At 42.7% G+C, this 26,385-nt stretch overlaps 1 protein-coding gene and 1 non-coding gene across 2 annotated transcripts in view; one reads left to right on the top strand and one right to left on the bottom strand.

Annotated features, from left to right (window-relative positions):
- The window catches only part of Prelid2 (PRELI domain containing 2), a 67,719-nt gene that overhangs the window by 29,613 nt on the left and 11,721 nt on the right, over window positions 1–26,385 (top strand). Inside the window, exon 5 of the mRNA XM_051163918.1 lies at window positions 10,101–10,206. Within this exon, the coding sequence (XP_051019875.1) occupies window positions 10,101–10,206 (106 nt within the window). The remainder of the gene's footprint in view (window positions 1–10,100; window positions 10,207–26,385) is intronic.
- LOC127204843 (U6 spliceosomal RNA) lies at window positions 21,103–21,209 on the bottom strand. Its single transcript, XR_007832531.1, has one exon. It is a non-coding gene; the product is annotated as a U6 spliceosomal RNA (small nuclear RNA).

Raw genomic sequence — 26,385 nt, 5'->3', positions numbered from 1 at the left:
AGAGCTTCAAGGGTTTACTTTTGTGCTGGGGAAGCAAAGAGATGACAGTCCTAAAGGTCTGATTTCAGGAGTGACGTTGCCAATCCCTGCCCTGAAGTGGTGCCCATCTGTCTATCCAGTAGGTAGATGCAGCCTATATGCTTGCTTATGTTATGTTTTAGCTTATATCACACTTGTAAATACAACTTTAGTAGGCACCCACACTCTGAAATTGTGCACAGGAGAGCTGAGTAGATTGCATGGGCTCTCTGGGGATCATGGTTACAGAATTGGGTTTTTGCCAAATAGCCTAGGAAAGACCGCACAGTCTGGTGGGTGCAATTCTCAGCTGGGCGGGGGGGGGGGGGGGTTCCCAGCAGCAGTTTTAGATTCTGAGATTATTCAGGGAGTGAGCATGCTGACTGGAAAGCCCTGTGTCTCCTTTGGGGCATCCCTCTTTCTGTGTAGATATAGAAGGTCCTAAACTCTGATTGGAACAGAGATGTCACCACATCATGACACCAGTGGAACATTTCCCCTCCCCTCAGAGGCACTTTAATTAAATTTCCATCATGAAGATAATTAGACAAGATTTGCCACACCTAGCCAGCTAGTAATCCAGGCCAAGATCTCATTAAGAGACTTTGCTTTTCTGGGAACTGCCCTTTTGAGCTCTCCAAGTTGGTAGCCCTGTACTCTGGGGTTTAGTTACATCCAGGTTTTTTCCCCTGAGTTCTTCTTTCCCTACATTTAGAAGAAGAAGAAGAAGAAGAAGAAGAAGAAGAAGAAGAACAAAGAGAGAAGAAAAAGAAAGAAGAAAGAAGAGAAAAAAGGAGAAGAAGAAGAAGAAGAAGAAGAAGAAGAAAATCTTTACATAGTCAAACTAGGAGTCTTGGCTGTTTAAACTTCTGTTAATTTTCAGAACTCCTAGATTTGGACTGTGTGTTCTTTTTCATGATTCTGGTGTGTCGTATGTTGAATTGTATGGACAAAAACTAACACTGCTCCTGGAGTTGCCTAAGTGAACCAATCTCATTCACATATGTTGCCGTTGGCTGGTCCCTCAGCTGGTGAAGGCTGCCCCCTACTGACCTTAGCAGGTGGACCTCTTTTTTTCACCCTGTCTATACCTCGTTTTTCACCCTTCTTCTTGTCCTCCCTATTTTCTTCCTAATGCATTTAGTGATTTCTTACTGCATACTAGTTATTGCAATTGAAGTTGGTGCTGTAAGAGAGAAAAAAGAGACACTTAGAAAAAAATTTGGCATTCTCTAGTCAGAAATTTGACTGCTAGACACTATAGTGACCTGTACACACGCGCACACACACACACACACACAGACACACACACACACCACACACACCACACACACACACACCACACACACACACACCACACACACACACACACCACACACACACACCACACACACACACACACACCACACACACACACACACACACAAGCTCAGTATGCATGTTCCTAACAGCACTGTTGAAACATACACCTAAGTGGGACCCATTCTGTTGTCAGTGCTGAAAAAGTGGATAAGTAATGTGGAGTGTTTTCAGCAAGTGGGAAGTTAGGCAGCAATGAGACCCAGCATCTTACAGCTACACACAGCAAACATGTCTGGTAAGTGTGAGTCAGAGTCTGAGAATCCACGCTTTGTCTGCCCCATGTCAGTAAGCAGGCAGTGATGCACTTACTGATTTTGGGGCAGGGTGAAGTAGTAGAATTTAATTTTAGAGATAAGGACCCCAGTGGGAGGCAGTTGATTTGGAAGTAAAAAAGAAAGTCTGTGAAAATGGCAGGCGGTAGCAGTAGTAAGGACCAGAAAGGCATGGCCTACTGAGGTGACTAATCAGTGACTGATGAGAGGTCCAGAACAGTAGCATTTGTGGGTGATGATCTCCCAGGCTAGTATCAGTAAGTGGGGCCAGAGAAAGAGGAAGGCCTTGAGGTTATGGATGACACCGGATCTGCACTGGATCAGCCCCTCGGTCCCTGGGTAAGGTTTTCAGCATCCCCATCCTGCAGCTTCTTCATGTTTATATAGAGAAACTAAGTTTCAAAGCATAGCAGCCTCTGTGGATGTGCCAACTAGTGTGTGACGTACACTGATGCTGTGAAAATGTGTGTAAGATGAGTGTGATACAGTTTTCTCTGTGGGCTTAGCGGAGAGGAAGGCAGAGGAGGAAAACGTGAATTGCCATGTATGCTTCTTGTTATAAACAGCACCCACTTCATGCGTGGGGTAGGGAGAAAGAACTCGCCTTTCAGAGTGTAGGGTGAGGAATGCTATGAGGTAACTAAATGGTGGCCTAGCCTGTGCTGGCTGCACTTTTGCTGAAAACACCTGCACAGAACATTTTCAGACTGTTTTATTTCTATAGAAATGATTGTCATGGCTTTACTGTTAATTTTATATGATTGTCAAACTAATACACATCCATTATATAAAACTTATAAACAATGGGAGAGTAAAATAAATAAGTAGCAGCTCTCACTCTAATGCTTCCAGATTTTGTTAGTTACATTACATCTTAGTCAGTCTGTCCATCTTGTTTTATTTATTTTAAAAATTGTTTAGTGTAAGGTGTAGCAGATAGATATGATTCTATATAAAAGTAAGGCAAGTTAGCTAAGGTCTTCAAAAGCCTCAGAGACATACAGACTATGACATTTAAAGAGGTTTTTGTTATTTTAAAGATTCACTGACAATGAGACAGGTTAACTCCCGGCAACACCCAGCCTACCTCAAAGAAGATGGTGAGCAGCAAAGAACCTCCTTATGGAGATGGCTTCAAATGTGGCAAACCAGTCACTGGGCAAAATGTCCTCATTTCTACCACACATAGAATTCTGCCTATAAAAGGGCAAGCTTGGATACGTCTATCAGATATATTGGGCCAGAAGGCTGAGGTGATACTCCAATGCTATAGAGAGCTTTGGGTGACTGCTCAGGCAGCAAACTGTCTCTGTCATCTTCTCATTTGGGAAGCTGCTAGCATACACTCCCTGTATACTGAGGTAATTAATTTTATTTCTTCTCAAGTCTCCAATGGGGTTGAAGACCAGATAGTTTAGTTTTATAACTAAGCTTAGCTGCTTAGGGGTTGAGATGCTTTTTAGGTCTAGACAGATGTTTTAAGTTGATAATGACTAGATATGATAGATATTGATTTACACTCAGAATTGTAGATGCACCAAGATAGGAAAGATGTTTTCTTCAAGGCTGCCAAATACAAATAGGCAAACCCTGAGCATGCTTTTCTGAGAATTCCTTTCTCAAATTGGCAGAAAGAGATATTGGTTAGAATCTGACCTAAGAGAGACTGTGATTAGCCCTCACCTACACTCGCTTGAGGACTGAAGACTTCATCTCTCCTGGAGAGTGGAGACTCTTCAGCATCTCATTTCTAAATATTAAAACCATTGTAAAAGTCTACTTTGTCTAATGCAGAAAGAAGACAGGAGAGATTAGTGTCACTAGAATGCAGTTTTACATGAACAAAGCATTTTAAGTGAGCTTAAGTCTAAGAAGCTGCTTAGGCTGATGTGTATGTGTCGGATGGGATGGGATAACTCTCTCTCTCTCTCTCTCTCTCTCTCTCTCTCTCTCTCTCTCTCTCTCTCTCTCTCTCTCTCTCTCTCTCTCTCTCTCTCTCTCTCTCTCTCTGTGTGTGTGTGTGTGTGTGTGTGTAGGAGCAGGAGGAGAAAGGTTGGAGGAGGGGGAAGAGGAGGCTGAATGGTGTAGATTTTTGCTGTGAGCTTGATCTAAATGTAGGCACTACTGTTAGATCCAAAAAAGAGTTTATGGGCGGGGGCTGATTCTGATTGTTGGAGAACTTGTCGGCCTGCATGAAGCCCTGAATACTCAGTATTGGCCACAAAACAGAAAACACAAGGTCGTACTAGCTATATTGACTAAAATCATGTCTTGCTGAGTCCAGTGTTTCTCAGAATATTTGTGTGTGTGTGTGTGTGTGTGTGTGTGTGTGTGCATGTATACACACATATATGTATATATACAGGAACATACACACAGGAGACTTGGGTCTTTTCTTCTCTTTGTAAGATACGTAGGGAGAATTGAGAAAATATTTTCTGTACTGAGTAGTGTGATTGCAAGGGTTTTTAACCAGTTCATTTAACAAATGTTACTGCACTCATTAAGTGTAAGAATTGCACTGCAAATGGCGTATAAGGGGTTGTCGACAGGCATCAGTGGTGGCAGCAAAGGTGCATGGTGCACAGGCAGCTGTTAATCTGTGCCAGTGACCCTGTGTTCCTGGAAGTCTCCTTCATTCAGGATAACATCTGAGTCCAAAGCAGAGGCTCCTCTCAGTCTGACATTTGCCTCCCTCGTCACTTTTATCTCCCAGACAATGTAATTCTTGAGATTATCATAGCATTGGTGAAGCCTGTGTCATGTATAGGCATTTTCAGATTGTGTGTCTGTGTGTGTGTGTGTGTGTGTGTGTGCACATGCACTGGTTAGTTAGTTAGTTTGTTTGTTATTTTGGCTTTTCGAGACAGGGTTTCTCTGTTTAGTCTTGGCTGTCCTGGACTCTCTGTGTAGACCAGGCTGGCCTTGAACTCACAGCCTCTGCCTCAAGTTCTGAGATTAAAGGTGTGCACCATCATGCCTAGCTAGTTTGCTTGTTTATTTTGTTTTGTTTTGTTTTTTGTCACCTTGACACAAGGTAGAATCACCTGAGAGGGAACCACAATTGAGAAAATACCTCCATCACGCTGGAGCGTAATCAAGTGTGAGGTGGAGGGCCCAGCCTACTGCCAGTGGTGACACCCTTGGACTGGTGGTCCTGAGTGGTACATGAAAGGAAGCTGAGCAAACCCGTAAACAGGATTCCTCCATGGTCTCTGCATCAGTTCCTGCTTCCAGGCTGAGTTCCTACCCTGAATTCCTCAATGACGGACTATGATGTGAAAGTATAAGCCAAATAGACCCTTTTCTCCCTGAGCTGCTCTTAGGTAGTGGTGTTTATCACAGCAACAGAGAGCAAACTAGGACAGTGTGGCTGGCTCATCAGATAGTATCTGCTACTTTGTGCTGGTCCCTAGTGGGTTCTCTTTGGGGAAAGCTTTGCCTCCATTGGCTGATGCTGACATTCACCTACTTGTTCCTTTGTGGTTCCTACTAAGATGACGAGATCCTGGAAGAGCCTCTGGTTCCCATATGGCATGGGGCAAGGAAACCAAGTGGTGACATAGGAGGACCTGAAGTGAAGGGCGAGCCGAAGTTAGCAGGTGCCTCAACTGACAAGGTTTCCTTAGTATTACCAGCAGCTTAAAAAGGAATGTTTTTGTCTTTGTAAAACTGATATTCAAGGCTGTCATTTTTGTGTAGTAGGTATGTGTGTGGTGTATGTGTGGGATGTGTGGAATGTGTGTGTGTGTGTGTGTGTGTGTGTGTGTGTGTGTGTGTGTGTGTAGGCCGGAGGAAGACACTGGGTGTCCTGCTTAGTTTTTCTAAGACAGGATCCCTCACTGAACCTGGTTGGTTTTTTTTTTTTTGTTTGTTTGTTTTTGTTTTTCGAGACAGGGTTTCTCTGTGTATCCTTGGCTGTCCTGGACTCCCTTTGTCGACCAGGCTGGCCTTGAACTCACAGTGATCTGCCCGCCTCTGCCTCCCGAGTGGTGGGATTAAAGGCGTGCACCATCATGCTCAGCCTTACACGTAGTTTTTATGTGGGAATCTGAACTCCCATCCTCAGGCTTGCCAGGAGGCACTCTTATCTATCTAGTCATTTCCCCAGCTCTACGGGGACGGTGTGGCGGTGTGTGTGTGTGCGTGTGTGTGTGTGTGCGCGCGCGCATGTGTGACTATATGTGATATGTAATATAGAGCGTGCAGACCAGGTTAACTATAGCCCAATTCTCTAGTGGAGATACAGATGTTCAGCTTTTGTATAGCTAGGAGTCTTAATTTCCTTTTCATTTCTGGAAGGTAGTTTCGCTGAGTTCTTCATTTATGTTTTTTTCTCTTGGTATGCTGAATATATTAATCCAATTTTCTCTGGCCTGCAAAATTTCTGATGAAAAAAAAAAATCCACTGCAAATCTCCCAGCAGCCCACTTGTGTGTGATAGGCTGCTTTTCTCCTGCTGCTTTCCATATTCTTTTGATGCCGTATAATATGCCTGATGTAGATTTCTTTAGACAGCTCCTAGTTGGAGTTTGTTGAGATTTTGAATTTGTATGCACATTTCCTTTTTTTTTTTTTTGGGGGGGGGTTTGGGGACCATTATTGCTTTATATAACGACTCTTCTCCGTTCTCAATGATTTCTCTTTTAAGACCCCACAAGTGTGAATAATGTAATATATAAATGAAGTGTGGGCCCACCCGACAACGTGTTCAGCTCCACAAGTTCTCACCACATTTCTTTGTTTGTTTTTCTTTTTTGAACTGCCTGTCCTTGTTGATGGTCTTATCTTGTTCACCATTCAACTTCCTGGATTCATTTTCTTGTTTGGATTCCTTCCTTTCTTTCTTTTTTTTTTTCTTTTTTCTTTTCTTTTTTTTCTTTTTTTTGGCTAATTGAACATTTTAAAAATAATTATTTCAAATTCATTGTCAGGATATTAATATATCTGTTTCTTTAGAGTGCCTTTTAAAACATTTATTTGGTTCTGTGACTGAGCCATTTGTGTGTGTGTGTGTGTGTGTGTGTGTGTGTGTGTGTGTGTGTGTGTGTGTGTGTATGTAAGCCCTATGAACTTTCAGAGAGATTTAGGTTTATGAAACAATAGCCACCTCTTCCGTTTGTCATGGGCTGGCTTTTTACAGCGAATCCCCATGAATCATCCTAGCAAGAGTGTGCAGGCCTCTTAAACCTTTTCTGAGTATCTTCTCTGGGACTCTGTGACGTCACAGATACAGAGATTGCCCTGTGATCACGAGCTGGTAAGCTCTTGTTTCTGCTGGTGGTCTGTCTGTGGTACTGCAGGCTCTTGAGGGCTGTACCAGCTTGCTGTGCTGCCTTCTGTTCTCCATGACCCCCAAGCCTTCGAGTAGGCTGCTTCTCTTCCCTGGGGTCATGTCCCTAGGCAATGCCTCAGAAAACCAGTGTTAAATGTGCATTCATCTCCTTTCCTTTTTGTGGGAGAAACAGGCTTTTATAGTTTTCTCCCCATTTTGCTCTGCTGTGCTAGTTGGGAGGGAGCCATCAGGAGTGTGGTGGTTAATTTAGATGGATTAAGAGACACCTCAGGCAATAGTGAAGCACAGGTTTGAATGTGTCTGTAAGAGCTTTTCCAGTTTGGATTAAGCTAAACTGGGGGAAATCTGCACTGAAATGTTGGTGGCACTATGTCCTGGGCTCAGGTCCTGGACTAGAGAAAAAAGGTAAAAAAGAAGAAAGGCATCGAGTTAATGCATTTTCCTTCCTTGGATTATGAATCTACTGAGATAGGAGCAAACAGCCTCTCAATGGCATGGACCGGAGCTGGCCACGCAGCCAGACTTTGCCCATCTCAGCAGATTATACTGCACAAACCAGGACCCAAAGCACACATCTCCTCCCAGCTGGGCACGGTGATGTGTGCCTCTAACTCAGCACTTGGGAGCCGGCGACGGGAAGATCAGGATGTCAAGGCCAGTTCCTGCCATATAGAGTCTCAGGCCAGCCTGGGCTACAAGACACTCGGCCTCACAAAGAACAGCACCATCGATAAACAGTGTCAGCCCCGCCTTCCTTCAGTTGCCTGTGTCAGGTGTTCTGCCACAGTGACAGAAAAGTTTCTCTTGCCACAAGTGATGGCAGCATACTTCTTCTCACTTGCTTTGATGTGACTATTCTGGGCTTTGCCCTCACTTGGGTGTACTCCACCTCTTAATTGGTTTCAGGAGGTCTCGCAAAGGCAATTTTGTTTGTATATTTTTGTTGAACCATTGTTTTCATGGGAGGATGGGAGCCGGAGGCTTCCTGTTCAGCCACCGTACACCATTCTCAGGTGTGATCCAAATCTCTGGTTTATGAGATGGGGATAATTAATATTGGTTGAACTTTGGTAATTAAAACAATAGAAGCGGTAACACATCTGCTCCCTGTCACCCCTGGCCCCTGTCTGGGATTCAATAACTACTTCAGACTTCTGGCTTTGCAGCCTCTTTGCCTGTCTCTCTTTAGCAACCGTTGCTAGAATTTAGCGAATGCTTAGCACGTGTCAGCCATCCTTCATATCCGTGTTATATGTAGAAACTCCTTTATTATAGTACTTGTAAAGAGGTTGATATCTTGATCCCATTTATATATGAGAAAATTGGTTAGAGAAAGAACATAATTTATTCAGGGTCAGGAAGCTGGAACTGGTCTTAGATTCAAATTTTAAGAGTCATTTCACTTTTAAACAGAGGAACTAGCCACACTTACTGTTGTGGAGAATGTTCACGTTAGTCATATAAGGAAAGGGGCTCTTGGTCCTGATCACCATGAACATAAATGTATTTGGATGTTACCTGAACTGTAGTCCCCTCGTTTGCAAATTAAGAGGGATAGTTTCTAGCTGGGGATGGTGGTACACTGCTTTAGTTCCAGCACTAGGGAGGCAGAGGCAGGTGGATCTCTGAGTTCAAGGCCATCCTGAGCCAGGTGGTGATGCACACCTTTAATTCCAGCTCGCAGGAGGCAAAGGCAGATTTCTGTGAGTTCAAGGCCAGCTTGGTCTACAAAGCTAGTCCAGGACAGCCAAGGCTACACAGAGAAACCCTTTCTTGGCAACAAAACAAAACAAAACAAAACAAAACAAAGTACCCTCAAGGCCAGCCTGGTGTACAGAGTACCAGTACTGCCAGAGCTATGAAGTGACACTATGTCTTGAGAAAAGCAGCACCTTTCCTCCAAAGAGTGATAACTTCTTTTTAAATTGTTTTTATTTTTGAATTTTAAACATGCATTTCAATCATATTTATGTCCCTCCCAACTCCCCTCATGTCCGTCTTTCCCTTTCCAGTTCACATTCCCTCCATCTGTAATTATATATGTGTGTACACACGCGCGCGCGTGCGCGCTCGCGCGCACACACACACACACACACACACACACACACACACACACACACACACACACACACACCCTACTCAGTCCAGTTAGTGTTGCCCTGTATGCACATTGGTGTATGGCTGACCACTTAGGCATGGACAATATATCAGGAGGCTTGTCTTTGAAGAAGACAGTCTCTCTCAGAAGCTGTGGATTGCCTCAGAAGATGGTCAACTAGGGGTGAGCCCCTGTGAGCCCCTTCCCCAGCCATGCTGGTGATTTGGCTGGTGTGGTGTCGTGCAGCTTTTGTGCAGGCAGCCATAGCTGTTGAGGGTCCATGGGTGCAGCATCTTCATCACCTCCAGAAGACATCAGTCCTCCCTGTCCTCCGGCTCTGACAGTCTTTCTTCTCCTCTTCTGGGATGTTTCCCAAGCGTTGGCTCCAGAGGTTTATTATAGGTGTTCCATTTATGGATGGGAACTCCACAGGAACTTCTTTTTAGCCAGGTGCAGTTCTTTACAATAGCCTCCATCTGCAGCTGGGGAAAAAAACCAAAAAAACAAAAACCAAGCTTCCTAGGTAAGGGATGGGAGCTGCACTAAATGAGAATTAAGGGGGTGGAAAGCAATTGGAAACTATATCAATTTAGCACAAATGGTTATGGTAGCTTCTCAAAGAGGCATTATTTTGCACAATGAAGTGAATATTCTTTAATTCAAATGATTGTTGTTTATGCTGTATAAACTGTATATAGCTAGGTCAACCTTAAATAGAATATTTTGTTGTAACAGGTAATTACTCAATTATTATGGATATTATTTTGTGTTAATTATATGTAGTAATTATGCTGCTGAAAGTGTCTATAATTTACATATCCAAATGCAAAATCACATGAAAGATGAGGTGGTTTTTTTGACAATTACAGGTAAAAAAAAAAAAAATGCATTTCGCCGTGCTTATGCCCCATTACCCATCCTTCTCCCTCCCCCACTGTAGCTGGCTCTCCTCAGCCAGTCCCGCTTCTACCCTCATGGCTTGCTTCACTTTACCTTATGCAGATGCTAATTCATGGAGATAACTTTTATGTGTCTTTTTTTTTTTTTCTTTCAGGACAGAGTTCATTCAAACAGGCAGAATTTCAATCACAGGGGCTGGATTTCTCAACTGTATTCTGGAACGTTTTGCTAGTACATTCTTAAGACAAGGAGCTCAGAAGGTAAGCTTGTTTCTACTTTGAACTAACGTTGGCTTTAAGAAAACACGGAGGCTTCAGTTGGGAAGGCATCGTAGGAGAATGTCGTGAGCTTGATGAAGAAAAAGAGGGGGGAGCAAATGAACAAATGTCTGCACAAAGTTTCTGTCAATAGTTGTTAAAAAGTCCAGGATTTAACCTTTTCCTGGAGCCCAGGCTAAACCAGTCTGAGTCTGCTCTAAGGAGCACCACACTGGAGCACCACACTGGGCTGCTGAGGTACATGGTGTGTTCTTGGCCTAGGTGACAGGGTTTCGGACATGGATTCCGACTGGTTTAGCTTAGGCTGGAAGGGAGTAGTTGAACTCGTAGGAGGTCTGACGTCACTTTAACTCACTGATGCATTGTTGTGCTAGTTCTCTGCTAGACCGCATATGTGCATTTGTTAAAAAAAGAAAAAAGAAAAAAATAGAAAAAAGAAAAATAACACCACCGCCCTCTTATCTGTAAAACTGCAATCTCAAAATAATGCCCCTGGTGCAAAAATTAATTTTATTACTGCGTCTCTGACTGAGTTGACTCCTTGTTCATCTATTAAATCCTGTATTAGGAAAAAGCCATAATAATAATAATAATAATTAAGTGTAATTGTTTTGTGCATAAGTCTATTCATCAAAAGGATGGACTCTCCTTTGGGAGAGATAATATTTAAAAGTTGAGTTGAGGTTTCTTATTATTAAATTGGCTGCACATAGTCATTTGTTAAAAAAAAAAAAGGAATAAAACCCTATTGGTGGTCCTTGTGAAGGCAGATAGCAAGCTATATTCTCCTGGGGGTTATAACTTGCCCCATTCACCTGAGTGACTTTGTATTTTACCTGTCTTCAGTCTGTGCTTGTTAATAGTTGTTAATCATATCTTCATCCTGTAAGATACTCAAGTTGATTTACACTCCCATTTCATTGGTGACAGATGATTAAGCGACTACACCCTGTACACTTGCTTCTGTGTCGCCTAACTTCTTACAAGAGGGCATCTGCATTGTGCCAGGCACTGTGTGAAATGTGGGCTAAGTGGGTTTATTCTGTCACTGAGGTGGCCATATGTTGGCTCTAGACTCACAACCCATGTTTGATTGGCAACAGGTGTTTTACTCTGTCTCTCACTGAGCCTGAAGGTGGACCAGCAAGACCCAGCCACCCTCCTGTCTTCCACCCGCCTACCTAGTTTGGGTTACAGGTGTGTGTGTGTGTGTGTGTGTGTGTGTGTGTGTGTGTGTGTGTGTGAGAGAGAGAGAGAGAGAGAGAGAGAGAGAGAGAGAGAGAGAGAGAGAGAGAGAGAAAGGTCCAGCTTTTTATGTGGGTGCTCGTATCTTGAACTCAGCTTCTTAAGCTTGCACAGTGAGCGCTGTTACCCACTGAGTCATCTCTTCAGCCCCGGCTCAATTAGTCTTGATCCTAATTCCTCCATAACCGGTGATACCTTGGACAGTGGTGTGTGTGTGTGTGTGTGTGTGTGTGTGTGTGTGTGTGTGTGTGTGTGTGTAAAAATGAATAGACAGGAAATGGAATGTACATTGAGGTGCCTTGTTAGCTTCTCATGAATATTCACTGGAACGAAACCAAGTAACTTCAACGTTTTAACCCGACAGACCCTTTATTCCTTTTTATTATGTTCAGAAGTAAGAGAGCATAGGTTCCTTTTTATTATGTTCAGAAGTAAGAGAGCATAGGTGCCCTGCTAGCTTTTATAACTTTTCCTTCTGAAGAGACTAAGTTTAATTAGCGTTTTGGTTTCCGAAGGCATCCATGCTTAAGTGTCTTTTGCCTCTTGCCCATGTGCAGATGTTCTCTCGGGCCAGCCTGCCTCTCTGGTACACCTCACAGCTGGGCCTGCATCACCGGTTTCTGCCAAAGTGCCCATGCCAGGGTGTTTTTGTTTTTTTTAGGTGACTGTACTTTCACTTTTGGACGTTATCCTTGAAGCTGTTTAGTAGTGGTAAAGGCAGGATCTGATAGCTAATTTTTTCCCCCGGTAAAAGCAAGACATTCAAGCTTTCTATCGATGTTTGTAAATTAAAGTCGTGCTGTGGACGTGGGGCTGGAGGCCGAAGTCACTTGTGCTAACGAGCCTCTTGGGGCTTGTTCAATTGCGCTTCCCCCTTTCCCTTCACTATCTAGTGCAGTTTGCAATTGGAGTCTCTTTCTGGCACACATGCTGGCTTTCACACGCAGTCCGAAGCTGCTCTACTCTTGGATTAGATGGAATGGTTATCAGAGTTGTTGATTTCCCTTGGGTGCCAAGCTCCAGGTATGCCCCTGCAGCGGGAGTGTTCACACATAGGCAGCTGCTGTGCACTCTCCCATTGCTTTTATGACCTGGCAGAAGTCCCTTGGCCCAAGTGTGTTCATCTACCAAGGAGGGGTTTTTATGCATTCCTAGAGATACAAATATAAACTACAAGGTTTGTTGTTTGTTTGTTTTGAGCCAGGATTTCTTTGTGTAACAGCCCTGGCTGTTCTACACTCAATTTGTAGACCAGGCTGGCCTTGTCCCCACAGACTCACCTTCCTCTTCCTCCTGAGTACTAGGATTAAAGGCGTGCACCACCACCCTGGCTAACTATGTGAGTTTTTCAGTTGAAGCACACAGGTTACGTATAAACACATGTTCTCTTTGCTTTTAAGGGTTAAAAACATCACAATCACATGCTTCTCTGTCATGCTTTCTTTTTCTCATTACACGTTCCTCTCTCAAACCATGTGAACATGGATAGTGCCCGTAACTAGATTTTAAATATTTTCCGACCATACAAGCATCTTTTGATGTCTGTCTGTTGTGTGCTAGGGTTGGGTAGAGTGCTAGAGCCACATGGAAATGAGACAATTTACAGGATGGAGACTGTGCCTTGTCCAGCTTTAATTTGGGGGCATGTCGCTGAGGGTGGAAAGCATAGCAGGCAGTGACCGAATATCTGCTGATGTTGAGAATCTGTGGAGCTTGGCTTCATGCTCAGGGCTCAGTGCCCTGAGTCAGAGCAGGCTATAAAGGCAGCTCACGGCTATGAAAGCTGTAGATGACAAGGCTGGCGCCTAGAGTGTGTGGCCTTATCCACTCCTCTGAGCAACTCAATGGCACAAGAATTGCTGTTCTCTTTTTATTTGCACAGGGGAGCCGAGGTCCCAAGTGACAGAGCAGTTTTCACAAGGTTACAAAATTAGAAAATGGGACAACTGGAATGTGGTCCAAAGCTTGTCTGACCCCGGGGTGTGCCTTTGGCTCCTAACTCTTATGTTCCCATCTATAATTTCTGCACTTAAACGATGTGTGTGGAGAGGGATGTGTGTGTGGTGGGGGTGCAGATAAATGTGTTTAGAATAGTCAAAACAAGGGAATATTTGTATAGTAATGATAAAAAAATGCAAGAAAAGGGAGCCTGTCTCGATGGAAGAACTTGAAACAGGGCAGAAGGATGGGGTGGTGGTGGTCAGTTTTATAGTTTTAGAAGCACATATCCTTTGCTTAGTCAGGAAAGTGCCTGCCCCAAAAGTGTGAGGACCTGACTTTGACTCCCAGAACCCATGTTAAGAAGTTGGGCTTGTCGGGCGTGGTGTCACACGCCTTTAACCTCAGTACTCGGGAGGCAGAGGCAGGCGGATCGCTATGAGTTTGAGGCCAGCCTGGTCTACAAAGGGAGTCCAGGACAACCAAGGTTACACAGAGAAACCCTGTCTCGAAACAAACAAACAAACAAACAAACAAACAAAAGTTGGGCTTGATTTTATTTCTTTCAAATATTTTTTCCTTTTAAAAAATATTTATATATATACATTTATATTATTGCACACATATAAAATAAACTACATACAACAAGAAGATTTAAGTAATCTGTAATGGGATTAGTCAGAAAGAATTTCTGCTGTCACATCAGTCCTTGTTCTTGAGTTATTGCTCTCTGAATGCTTATTTGATACACATAGAGTCATGTGATCCACATGTTTTCTATGGTTTACTCTTTTCATTTCATTGCTACTAAATGAAAGGATTAAAAAAGGAAATAAGGAAAGAAAAAGAAGTTGGACTTGTCATTCCAGTGCCAAGGAGGCAGAGAAAGGTGGCCCTCTGGGACTCATTGACCAGGCGACATAGCCTACCCTGTGAACTCCAGGCCAGAGGGAGACCTTGTCTTCAAAAGCTCGGTGGGTAACTCCTGAGGAACAACACTGGGAATTCATCTCTTACTTCCCACGTACATATATCTGCATGCACAGTTGCACAAGCATCACACCAAACATACACACACACACACAGAAACATAGACACAAACAGACAGATAGACAGACGCACACATACACAGGCAGAAGGACAGATACATAGAAGCACACGCAGACACCACACAGACACAGACACACACACACACACACACACACACACACACACACACACACACACACATGATCTTTGAGCTTTTTGGTTAAATTTATTCATGTGTGACTTTCTTCTTTGTACTTATTGCAAATGGTTCCTTTCAAAGTGTTTTAAATAGTACGATGCCCATATATAGAAATTCTATCATTTTGTATATTAATTTTGTATCCTGAAGCTTTATTGAACTTATTAATTCTAACTTCTTTTTGGGGCAAATCTTTGAAGGACCTTTATATAGTAAGATCATGTCGTCAACAAACATGCACATTTCTTTCCTATTTGAATGCCCATCATTGCTTCCTCTTGTCTCTTTGCTAAACTTTAGTAGTATGTTAAATAGAAGTGGTGAGGGATAGTCCATTTTTTTCCTCACACAGCAGCTATAAACTCTTTGTTACTGTGCATCTTTCTCAAACTTGAGCTGAAGAGAGCCCATACACAATAAGATCTCAGCCAGTGAGCACTGGAGAGTGTGTCATATGGCATGCTTCTCGGCTTGAGACGCATCTTAGATGTGTAATCGCATCTGAGCACAGCCTGTGGCACAGAGAGTCAGAGAGATAGTAGATATGTGCTGTTTTAATCTGCAAAGTTGGAATAATTTGTTACGCAACAATAGACCTAGGGGAGGAGAATAGGGTAAAAGCAGGTGGGGGGGAGGGATGGGAGGATACAAGTGATGGGATAACAATTGAGTTGTAATCTGAATAAATTCATAAAATAAAATAAATAAAATGAGAAAAGCTTTGAACTAAGGAAAAACAAAACAAAACAAAATAAAAACTAAACAACCAATAGCGTGAGTTTGAGAAGTCATGGGATCAGATTCACTATGTAGACCAGGCTGACCTCAAACTCCTGCCTCTGTCTCCTGAGTGCTGGGATTAGAGGCGTGTGGCACCACATACGGCCTAGCTAGGGCTTTTCAAATGTTCTTTTGGACCACATGTATTAGACCAAAATTTTCTTTGACAGTAGAGAATCGTATTATCTATTGTAAAAATGGATTTTTAAAAAACATATCCAAACTAACAACCACACACCCTAAACTAACACATCCAGATTTTTTTTAGGTATAGCATGTCCAAGCCAGACCTTTAAAGTTATTTTCAAGTGATTTGACTTGGCCACAATTGTCTCTGTAACAAACATTTCACACGCTTTTGCGTTCCATCTCCGCTTCAGCCTTCTGATCAGCATGCTAAGAATAACGATGTCACTAATAATGGGGCCTCCCACAAGAGTGGCTGAAATAACAAATTATTTTATCACACATTGAAAAATGTACTTCACAATCCTAAGGAAAGAGCACGTCTGTGTGATTGTGTAATGAGAACTCCGTTTTCCTCAGCATTTGTGGTTGTCCCTAACCACAGAGACACAGTGGCTAAAAAACCAACACTCCATGATAAGGTTGTTATCACTGTATTATCTTCCAAATTTACTCTGTGGAGAGGTGAATAGTGAATTCTGGCCTCAAAAGAAACCAAGTGGGAGCAGCTCACCAAAAAGTTAAGATGTAGGTTTGCCTTTTTGCTTGTTTTTGTTGTTGTTGTTTCTTGTTGTTGTTGTTGTTGTTGTTTTTTTTTTTTTTTTGAGACAGGGTTTCTTTGTGTAGCCTTAGCTATCTTGGACTTGATTTATAGACCAGGCTGGCCTCGAACTCACAGTGATCCACCTGCCTCTGCTTCCCAAATGCTGGGATTAAAGGCATGTGCCACCACCGCCTGGCTCACCTTTTTGCTTTGTGCTGCTTTTGGAAGTGGGGGTGGGAGGCTGGTAGCTGGTGGTAACTTCGCTCTGACTTGAAGAGATGGAAGCAAAGCTTCTCCAGATCTTGTTCACTGTGGTGTAAGGTGTCCTTTCTCAGTGGAGTGCTCACCAAGAGGAAAAAGTTGCCTGTGGAAGCAAAAAGATGTACTTTCTGTGTGAAAATTAGAGGCGTAATAGCCTGGGGTGTCACGGTTTTATAGTAAGGAAAACAGTTAGAAGGAAGTACAGTCTCTTCGCCAGTCTCTTCTGACCCAGTTGTAGTGTAGGGCTATGTGGTCCCGACTGGTCTTAATTGAGCTATATAGCATCCATAGTCAGGCAAGGATAGGAAAATCTCCAGAATTTTGAGCCAATTCCTGCCTCTTAAGTCCCACCCATCGCATTAATGAGAATCTATTTCTAATACTCATTATGGTAGTTAACAAGCCACCAATTCCAACAGTGAACATTCAGCTTTAACAGCATTCCTTGTGCTAATTTTCTTTCAAGGACAACCAACATAGTCAAAATTCCTATAAGTGAGGTTGCTGCTTAGATAGTCGCTACAACCACTGGTGTGTGCAGCCCACACGAGAGCGCTGGCCGTGCCTGTGCCTGGCATATCCCAGAGTGCAATGCATGCATGCCATTGTGTGTCGCGCATCCTGAAGTGCGTTGAAACAAATCGTAGATGGGCCCTAACAACCACATTCAAGTATCAGTCCCTGAACTAGAGAGTGGCCTGTGCTTTTCAAAGGCTGTTGAGTATCAGGTGGGATTCTGGGTGTGTGCTGAATGCGGTGAGTGCGTGTGAAGCTTTTCAAAAAGGCTCATTGGCCACTGGTCTGATACCCGACCCCCTCTATGAAACGGGTGGTCATACTTTTACTCCACAGAGATTTGAAAGGATTTTCTAAGTCTGTGAACGTGCTTGGTACGGAGTAAACTTCAGTAATCGCTCGTATTAAAAGATGTTTTCTGGTAAAAAGAGTACTTATAGGGAAATAGCCGTGTGTGTGTGTGTGTGTGTGTGTGTGTGTGTGTGTGCGCGCGCGCGCGCGTGCGTGCACACACAGTGCTCATGCATATGCATGAGCATGGAAGACAGAGGACAACCTCTGGCATTAGAGTTCAGATGCCATTCACCTTGTTTTCTGACATAGCACCCGGGACCTGGGGCTCGCTGGGCAGGCTAGGCAGGCAAGCCAGTGAACAGCAGGCCTAGCCACCTGTCTGTGGTTCCCCAGCACTGGGATTACAAGTGTATACCACCATGGTTGGCTTTGCACTTCTATTCTGAGATTGAAGTCTGGTTCTCATGGCTGGCAAGACAATCAGTTTACCCACTGAGTTAACTCCCGAGCCCTATAAGCAGCCTTTTGAGTACCTACTTGAGTAAGAGTTTGGTTGTTACTTTGTTGGGACAAGAATCTCTCTTTTGTCGTGTCCTTGGCTGGCCTGGAACTTGCTATGTAGCCCAGTTGGCCTGAAATTCATAAATTCATAACCTCTTGCTTTGGCTTCCAAGTGTGCGTTACAGGTGTGGGCCACCATAGCCCACCTAGATGAAATTTTAATTGCCTTTGGAAATCTCTTGACAGTTAACTGAGCTTGGCTCTAGGTGTTATTGCCTCTTTCTTTGGCTTCATGATTGGCTTGGGTCCCAGAACCCTGACTAGGGGCGATGAGGGGAAGGAAGAAATGACTTAGGCGTGGATATAGAAAAGCTGCAATCAGGTGGTCTGGACTCTCTAATGGAGAAGCCACAGCACCCTGGGAGCTCAGTGTATCTATTATACATAGTTGAACAGGGAGGCAGGGTTATTACCTACAGATTATTATATACAGGTGAACGAGGATGCAGTTCTAGTTAATCTCTGTAGCAGCAGTTTCTGTTGGGGAGCAGTCTCCAGGCCATAAACATCCAGGAGGAGAAAGCCCTGCTGGACACTTTTCTGCACACTGCCGACATTTGTACCCAGACCCAAGGAAGGCATTGTCATCCCTCTGAGCCTCACCCAGGGAAGGCGTCACCATTCCCTTGGGTCTGAAGCATTGGAATCTCTGTTATGGCTAGGCCCATGTCAAACACTGCATGCTCACTCAGGACTTCAGTGGCTCCCTACATCCCTTCTCCGTGTGTAAATACTTACGTACTTATGTACATTTTTGATTACTTTCTGGGTTAAGGCATTCTATGTATATTATCAAGTTCCTTTCTACATTAATTCTGCCAGTTTATATCCTCTTTTACCAGTTCTATACTGGGTCTCCCTGGTTTCCTTGTCTGAACTGAATGCAGAACTTGACATCTTAGAACTTTCAGGCTGATTATTTTTAGTTCATAGAATTGTGAAGCAGACACAAAATTGGCAGCTCCAACCCTTGGGATATCTACTCTGGAGATGATAATAGTTACTTATTCTGCCATGGACACATTGTTTGGCCTCAGTCCCCCTCTGGAATTCTTATGTTGTGTGATGTTGATGTGGCTGTTCTGTGAGTGCTGGCTTCCTTAACAGAGAACTTTGCATCCCATGTCCATACACACTTGCATAGCTTGTCACAAGTCAGAAAAACGGACATTTTAAAGTCTACAGAGAGCAAGAAAAATTGATGTTCAACAGCATAAGTAAAAATCATAGCATGACATGAGGACACATGACATGATAACATGTAGACTGAGGACCGGAGACTTCCATTTCCTGTTTGTTCATGTGCACTCTTTTTTTTGAGGCAGGGTTTCTTTGTGTAGCCTTGGCTGTCCTGGACTCGCTTTGTAGACCAGGCTGGCCTCGAACTCACAGCGATCCGCCTGCCTCTGCCTCAGAGTGCTGGGATCACAGGCGAACACCACCATGCCTGGCTCATGTGTGTTCTTTTAAGATTCTTTATTGTACTTGAACCACGTGAAAGACCAAATGAATCATGTTCTCTCCTCAGTTCCAGAAGCTTCTTCCCCAGCTCTCAATTTAAGTCTGGTGATAATGCGTCTTCTCCTTCTTCTTCTTCTTCTTCTTCTTCTTCTTCTTCTTCTTCTTCTTCTTCTTCTTCTTCTTCTTCTTCTTCTTCTTCTTCTTCTTCTTCTTCTTCTTCTTCTTCTTCTTCTTCTTCTTCTTCTTCTTCTTCTTCTTCCAGGGTTTCTCTGTAGGTCTGAATGTCCTGTAGACCAGGCTGGCTTCAAACTCATAAAGATCTGTCTGCCTCTGCCTCTGCCTCTGCCTCCTGAGTACTGGGACTAAAGGCGTGAGACACCACCACCTTGAGTTAGTTCATTTCATGCCATAAGAATACTACCAAGGATGTTACATCTTAACAACTTACTTCTAGGTAGGTCTGTCTTCTCCCATGACCCCTCCCTACCAGCACAGCTCATACCACTAGAATCTAGTTGCCACTAGAATCTTACTCAGAGAAAAACGAGTATTCAGTGGGTCATAATAGTTTTTGTTGTTATTTTTTGCCCCTTGACTGTGAGTCCTAGGAATCCCAAATTCCTGGATGGCTCATTTAGATTCATCTGTTTGTAATAGACTTTGCTCAGTGCTGTAGAAGCTTTTGGTAAGCTCTTAAGTCAGCAAGCTGCAGTCCTGGAATGCGTTTTCTCTGAAACAAGGTGAAATCTGGGAGTTTAATCTCTTGTTTTCCTGAGGGTTGGATGTGTGTAGGGTCACTGTTAGGAAACCTGGGACTTGTTTTGGCCAAACTCTGATAGCCATGTTGTTTTTTTCTGCTAGTTCTGATCTAAACTACCATTTTTCTATTAAAACAAAATCAGATTGAATTAATTAATTATTTTAAAATTCTATAATTATCTGTTTTTCTTCTCTGTTACTTCATGTTATTTCTAAACAACATTTATTCTGTTTTTTAGATGCATAAAATTAAATGGTTTCAGCTATGCAGGTATTACAGAGCATCAGAGAGAATTCATTTAAAAAGTAGATGGTTAAGGATTGAGGTGACAGTAAGGTAGTACAAATAAGAAACCTGTTGAGAAAACACTAGGCAACAGGAAAGGCAATGAACATACAGCAGGGCTTTTATAGCTTTATATCACAGTGCTGTTCATATGAGCCAAATTGCATATTATAAATATGTGTAGGCCTTTGAAATGCCGGTCCCAGTAATAGAGCAAGGCTGCTTTCTAAAATCTATACCTTCCATAAATACGGTATAGAAGCTCTAGGGAAGACCAGAGAGGATAGTGAGAGTAGCTGCAAGTAGTGATTGCACACCATGATCCAAGCACTTCATAGTTACACAAACACTCGTCCTCACAACAGCCTGGAAATGAAGCTGTGGTTATTCCTACCTTTGTCTCTTACAGATGTGGAAATGAATGTCACCATACAATACTGTGATTTTGAGCCTACTCCCTTAGCTGCCACTGTGAAGACAGAAGTCTAGGCTAGGAAATAAGACAATGTCTCAACTCCAATAGCGTCAGGTGTACCTATGACCTTGAAGCAGACATTTGCTAGACTGTAGGGAAAGTGTCCTCGCCTTCTCAGCTATTACTATGACCCTCTTTTTTTTTTTTTTTTCTTTTTTTTTTTTTATTAATTTATTCTTGTTACATCTCAATGTTTATCCCATCCCTTGTATCCTCCCATTCCTCCCCCCCCCATTTTCCCATTATTCCCCTCCCCTATGACTGTTCCTGAGGGGGATTACGTCCCCCTATATATTCTCATAGGGTATCAAGTCTCTTCTTGGCTACTTGCTGTCCTTCCTCTGAAAAATATGGAACGCTTCACGAATTTGCGTGTCATCCTTGCGCAGGGGCCATGCTAATCTTCTCTGTATCGTTCCAATTTTAGTATATGTGCTGCCGAAGCGAGCACTGACCCTCTTTTTCTAATGTTCCTTTGTTACACTCAGCCAGGCACTGGGACATTCAGAAGCTGAGGATTTTTTTTTGACCGTCTTGGATCAAATCTCCCACCAGCGTGTTAGTTTTTGAACCTGTATGCTCACTGTGCTGTGCAAATTCAAACATATAAAGGCAGTGCAAACAGGAATTTGTGGCCACCATAAATCCTTACCTTCTTGAGATAAACCTGAGGCAGGCACAGAATTTAAAGCTGAAACAGGCTGCACCAAGATGCCCCACCCCCTCCAAAACAGAAAAAAGAACAAGGAAGGGTGGAAAGAAAGAAGAAACAAAGAAAGAATAGGGTTTAGCACAGTATGTGGACTGAGTGTTTTTGAGGTACAGATCTGCTGTGGATCAAAAGAGCACTTGGAGGTTCCAGTTTGTCCTCAACTGAGCTCTTTGCGCTAAATGAAGGCTCTAAGTTTGACCCAAAATCCCACCAGTCATCTCAGGTCAGGGGTCAAATCCAGAAGTGTAGGAAGGGCTACTCGTATTGAAAGATGACTTTATTTCTTACTGGCAGGTCCCGCAGGCTGCCTGCAGTTCTGGGCTTGCATCCTGTGGCATGCTACTTGAAAGCTCTCTGGGCTTCCTGAGGTGTGGAATTGCCCTCCTCTTCCTCACTTTTTTTTTTCTTCTTTTCTTTTTCAGACAAGGTTTCTCTGTGTAGCCCTGGCTGTCCTGAAACTTGCCCTGTAGACCAGGCTGGCCTTGAACTCACAGAGATCCACTTACCTTTGCTTCCTGAGTGCTGGGATTAGAGGTGTGTCCCACCACAGCTCAGTTAAGGGGGTGGTTCCTTATCTAGACCTTTACTCTGTTGTGGTCTTAGGGGCCTAGATAATGCTATTTAAAAGCTCCCTGGGTTGCCTGCTGTGTGGGTACTTTGCCTCTTCTGTGTGTGTGTGTGATTTCTTATCTAGACTTCTACTCTGTGGGAGGAGTTAATTTTGGCGGGGGGCAGTGGACACCTTTTGTTGTACCTACCCTTTAAGGGACGTCAGCAATGGACAGACACACAGGTGACTTGGAAGAGGCTTCCTGTCTGCCTGTTAAGGGACAAAGGAGTATTTTTTTTAGTGACTCTGAGTTTGGTGGAGTAATGTCTTTCTGTCACTTTCAAGTTGTTTGTTTTTAATTCTCCTCTCTGTCTAGGATCTGGCAAAGGGCTTCCCTTAGTCCTTGACTGTCTGTCTTCCTTGGAGATAACCTAAAGCGATTTTATTTCTTCCTTTTCTTTCTGCCTCTAACGCTCTTTCCCTTCTCCCTCCTTCTTTCTCTCCCCCTTCTCTTTCTGGCTCTTTGTTGTCATTGCTGCTGTTGTTGTTTTGTTGTGAGACTGTGTAGAACAGGGTGGCCTTGAATTCCTGCTCATCCTCCTGACTCAGCTCCCCAACTACTAAGGTTACAGGCAGGAGCCATCACCCCTGCTCCTCAATGGTTCTCTCTATAGTTCTCCAAATTTCCTGAGCAAAAGAAAATGGTGTCTTTTGCAGTTAATTAACTTCTTTCATATTGATTCCCAGATTAAGTAGAATTTAAAGGCTATAATTAAAATTTTTCTTCATCAGTGACCTTTAGTGGGATATAGCTTTTGTTGTTTTTAAGGATCCCTACATTATTTTAAAACATGACTTTATTTTCATTAGTCTGCAATCTTCTCGATATGTCTGAAATAGTTAGAATTCAAAGAAATAATGAGATCCTTCTCCCAAAGGCTTTTATATAATTTTTTGAGTGTAAAATCTTTTACACATTTTTATGAGGCTTGTTTAAGACTATTTGTGAGTAACTAGTGCATGAACTGAATAACTAGTGCATTTTAAATTGGAGTCTTTGTAGAGCCATTCATGACAATACTCTGCTCAGAACAGCTGTGTGACCTTGGACAAGCCATTAAAATTTCTGTGTCTCATTTTCCTCGTCTGTAGAAAGAGCATAGTATTGGTGCCTACTTCATAGAGTCCTTGGGAAGAGTAAATGAGTTATATAAAACAACATAGGTCAGGACTTGGCGCAAGGCAAATGATCGGTTGTTGTGTTGTCATTATTTAAAAAGCAAAGTGCAAGGAAGTTAAAAGCAAAAGCTTATTTTCCCCATTATAGCATTGCAGACAATGTTTAGTGGGTATAATGAGCTTGTCTTTCGAGTCAGCCTGACCTGGGTTTAAATCTCAGAGCCCTTCCTCATCTTGTAGCTCAACCTTTCTCTGGGTGACATTTGCATAATGCTGTCTACCTCATGAATATGAGAATCACAAACAAGGGTAATGAAGCATTTAAAATACCTTGGCGTACAGGAAACACACCGGAACTGATCATTGTATAGCAAGACTTTGGCTTTTTAAAAGAGCCAGTGATCCAGATTGGCACATTTTTACAGGCAGATTTCAAACGTTGATGTCCATAGTATTAATACAGTTATACATCTTTCTTAGATGAACATTTCATCACAAATGCCTTTTACACTAACTACATACACTTCCTTAAGTAGTTATAACTTCTTTCCTCTTTAGTACTGAGCATAGAGGTTATTTCTAACTCACAGTGTTACTCAGTGTTACAAGGTCACAAAGTGACACAGGGTGGAAAATCTTCAGCTTAGAACCTTTCGTGTTTGCAACACTATCTTTAAAAAGACTAACTTAGTAACTCCTACATATGAACGGTTTCCCTGGTCTTTGTAAAGTTTCATGGTTTTGGCTGAGTGACTTCCAGATGGAATGCACTACTTTATCCTCAGGATCCAGAAATTCCTTGGGGTTCAGTGGATATTTATTGGCTCAATGAACATACGATTATATTATTTTCCAGGAACAGTAAGAATTTTATGATTCTATTTTAAATTAATATTAAAGCAAAGTAATTTCTTTTCAAATATAGAAACAATGGGATGGCAATGGAATCATTAAGCACAGGCAATATATTTTACCCCAATATTTTACTTATTGCCATTATTATTATCTACTGACTTTTAGTTAATATACAAAAAATGGTTTTCACTGCAGCACTTTCATATCTGTATATCTCTATATTTTGTTACTATGTGGGCCCCCTCAATCTTTTTTTGTTATCCCCACTTCTATCCTGTAAATCATTCCTCCTTCTTCCTTTATGTCATACATATTTTATTAATCTCTTTTGGTCCCCGCTTTAGGCTTTTTTCTTCCCTCTGATAGTCTCCCTTTTACTCTACAGGCTGCATGCACACATTTACCTATATACATGCATACAATTTAAATCTATAGTCTATGTATGAAATAAAGCATAAATAGTTGTCTCTCTGAGCCTCGCTTTTGCTTACCAATGATCTCCGGTTCTATCCAGTTTCCTGAAAATGCTCAATTTTGTTCTCTTTATGGCCAAGTAAAGCCTTGTTGTGTGTATGGACCACACACTTCCTTTTTCCATTCATTTGCTGAATGAGCCTCTAGGTTGGTCCTTTACAATCATGAACTGTAAACAGTAGACGTGGATGTGCAAGCATCTCTACGGTGTGATGGGAGCCAGAGTACTTTACATACATTGTCTTACTCAGCACTTTGTCTGTGTTGGGTACCCTCATGAGAAGACACAGAGATGTGAGTTACTTTGCCTTAGACCATACAGAGGGCAAGACATCGTGCCATATCCAGATCAGGTGGTTAGATCCCAGCCTGAACACAGAAGAGCAGGCTACATCCATGTCTTGTTTTAAGTACAAAAATTTATTCTTACTGTTTCTGTTTTTAAAAACTTAGGATCTTAGTCTTCACGGTGCTGGAGATTGAACCCAGGGTCTTGTGCATGCCAAGCAAGTGCTCCGGCGCTGCACCGTGCACCCCCAGCCCCAGCTAACATAGCGAACCACCCCCTCCTTCGCATTCCACTCTCCTAGCAGCCCACCCCACTATTTATGCTGTTGTAACAGATATCTCCTGGAGAACCTGAATTCCAAATGAGGTAAATAGGTAGAAGAGTTGTCCCCGACCTGGAGGATTTTACACAATAGCTGGAATTGTTCTCAATGCTTGGTTTTAAAGACAATTCTTTTAAATACTTTATTTAATCAAAAGAATCAAATGAATGAATTTTAAATACTTTTTTTAATCAAAGGAAAGAATTCCATTTATATATATACACTATATATAAATATACACTATATATGTATATATGTATGTGTGTATGCATATGTATATACATCAAAGACAGGCTTAGAACTTTATGCATGTGGGAATTACTAATCCCTGGAGATATATCTGAGACCAAGCAGAGGATATGACCCAGGAACAGACCAGTTACATCCCGCTTAACTAGTTGACTTGGTGGAGTGATGTTTCAGAATTCTCAGCCTGTCACCATTACATCCAGTTCTTCAACTTCTCTTTACCACTTACTAGTTTCTTTTAATTAATTAATTAATTAATTAATTAGTTTTACATCCTGATCGTAGCCTCCCCTTCCTGGTCCCACCCTCCCTCCCTTTCCCCCTTATCCCTGACCCCCTACTACTCAGATAAGGAGAGTCCCTCCCCCAACCCACATAGGCACATCAGGTAGCATGAAGTCTCAGCGCATCTTCTTTCCCTGTGGCCTGGCAAGGCAGTCCCACCAGGGGGTAGTGATGGAAAAGCAGGCAGCAGAGTCCATGTCAGAGACAGCTCCCTCTCCCCTTTCTAGGGGACCCATATGAAGACCAAGCTGCCCATGGGCTACGTATGTGTAAGGGGCCTAGGCCGAGTCCATGCATGACTCTGAGATTCCATCTTACGTCTTTCAGAATGGCTAAGATTAAAAAAAACCTCAAGTGACAGCACATGGTGGCGAGGTGGTGAAGCTAGGGGAACACTCCTCCATTGCTGGTGGGAGTGCAGACTTGCACAACCACTTTGGAAATCAATCTGGTGCTTTCTCAGAAAATTGGGACTAGCTCTTCCTCAAGACCCAGCTATTCCACTCCTGGGTATATACCCGAAAGATGCTCCACCATACACAACAAGGACATTTCCTCAACTATGTCTATAGAGCTTTATTTGTAATAGCCAGAAACTGTGGTACATTTACACAATGGAATAATACTCCATGATTAAAAACAAGAACAGCATGAAATTTGCAGGCAAATGGATGGGACTAGAAAATATCATCCTGAGTGTGGTAGCCCAGAC

Source organism: Acomys russatus, chromosome 20, assembly GCF_903995435.1.
Source record: "Acomys russatus chromosome 20, mAcoRus1.1, whole genome shotgun sequence".
NCBI classification, from domain to species: domain Eukaryota; kingdom Metazoa; phylum Chordata; class Mammalia; order Rodentia; family Muridae; genus Acomys; species Acomys russatus.
Note: the sequence above shows the minus strand (reverse complement) of the source record. Positions and strands in the feature narration are given on the sequence as shown.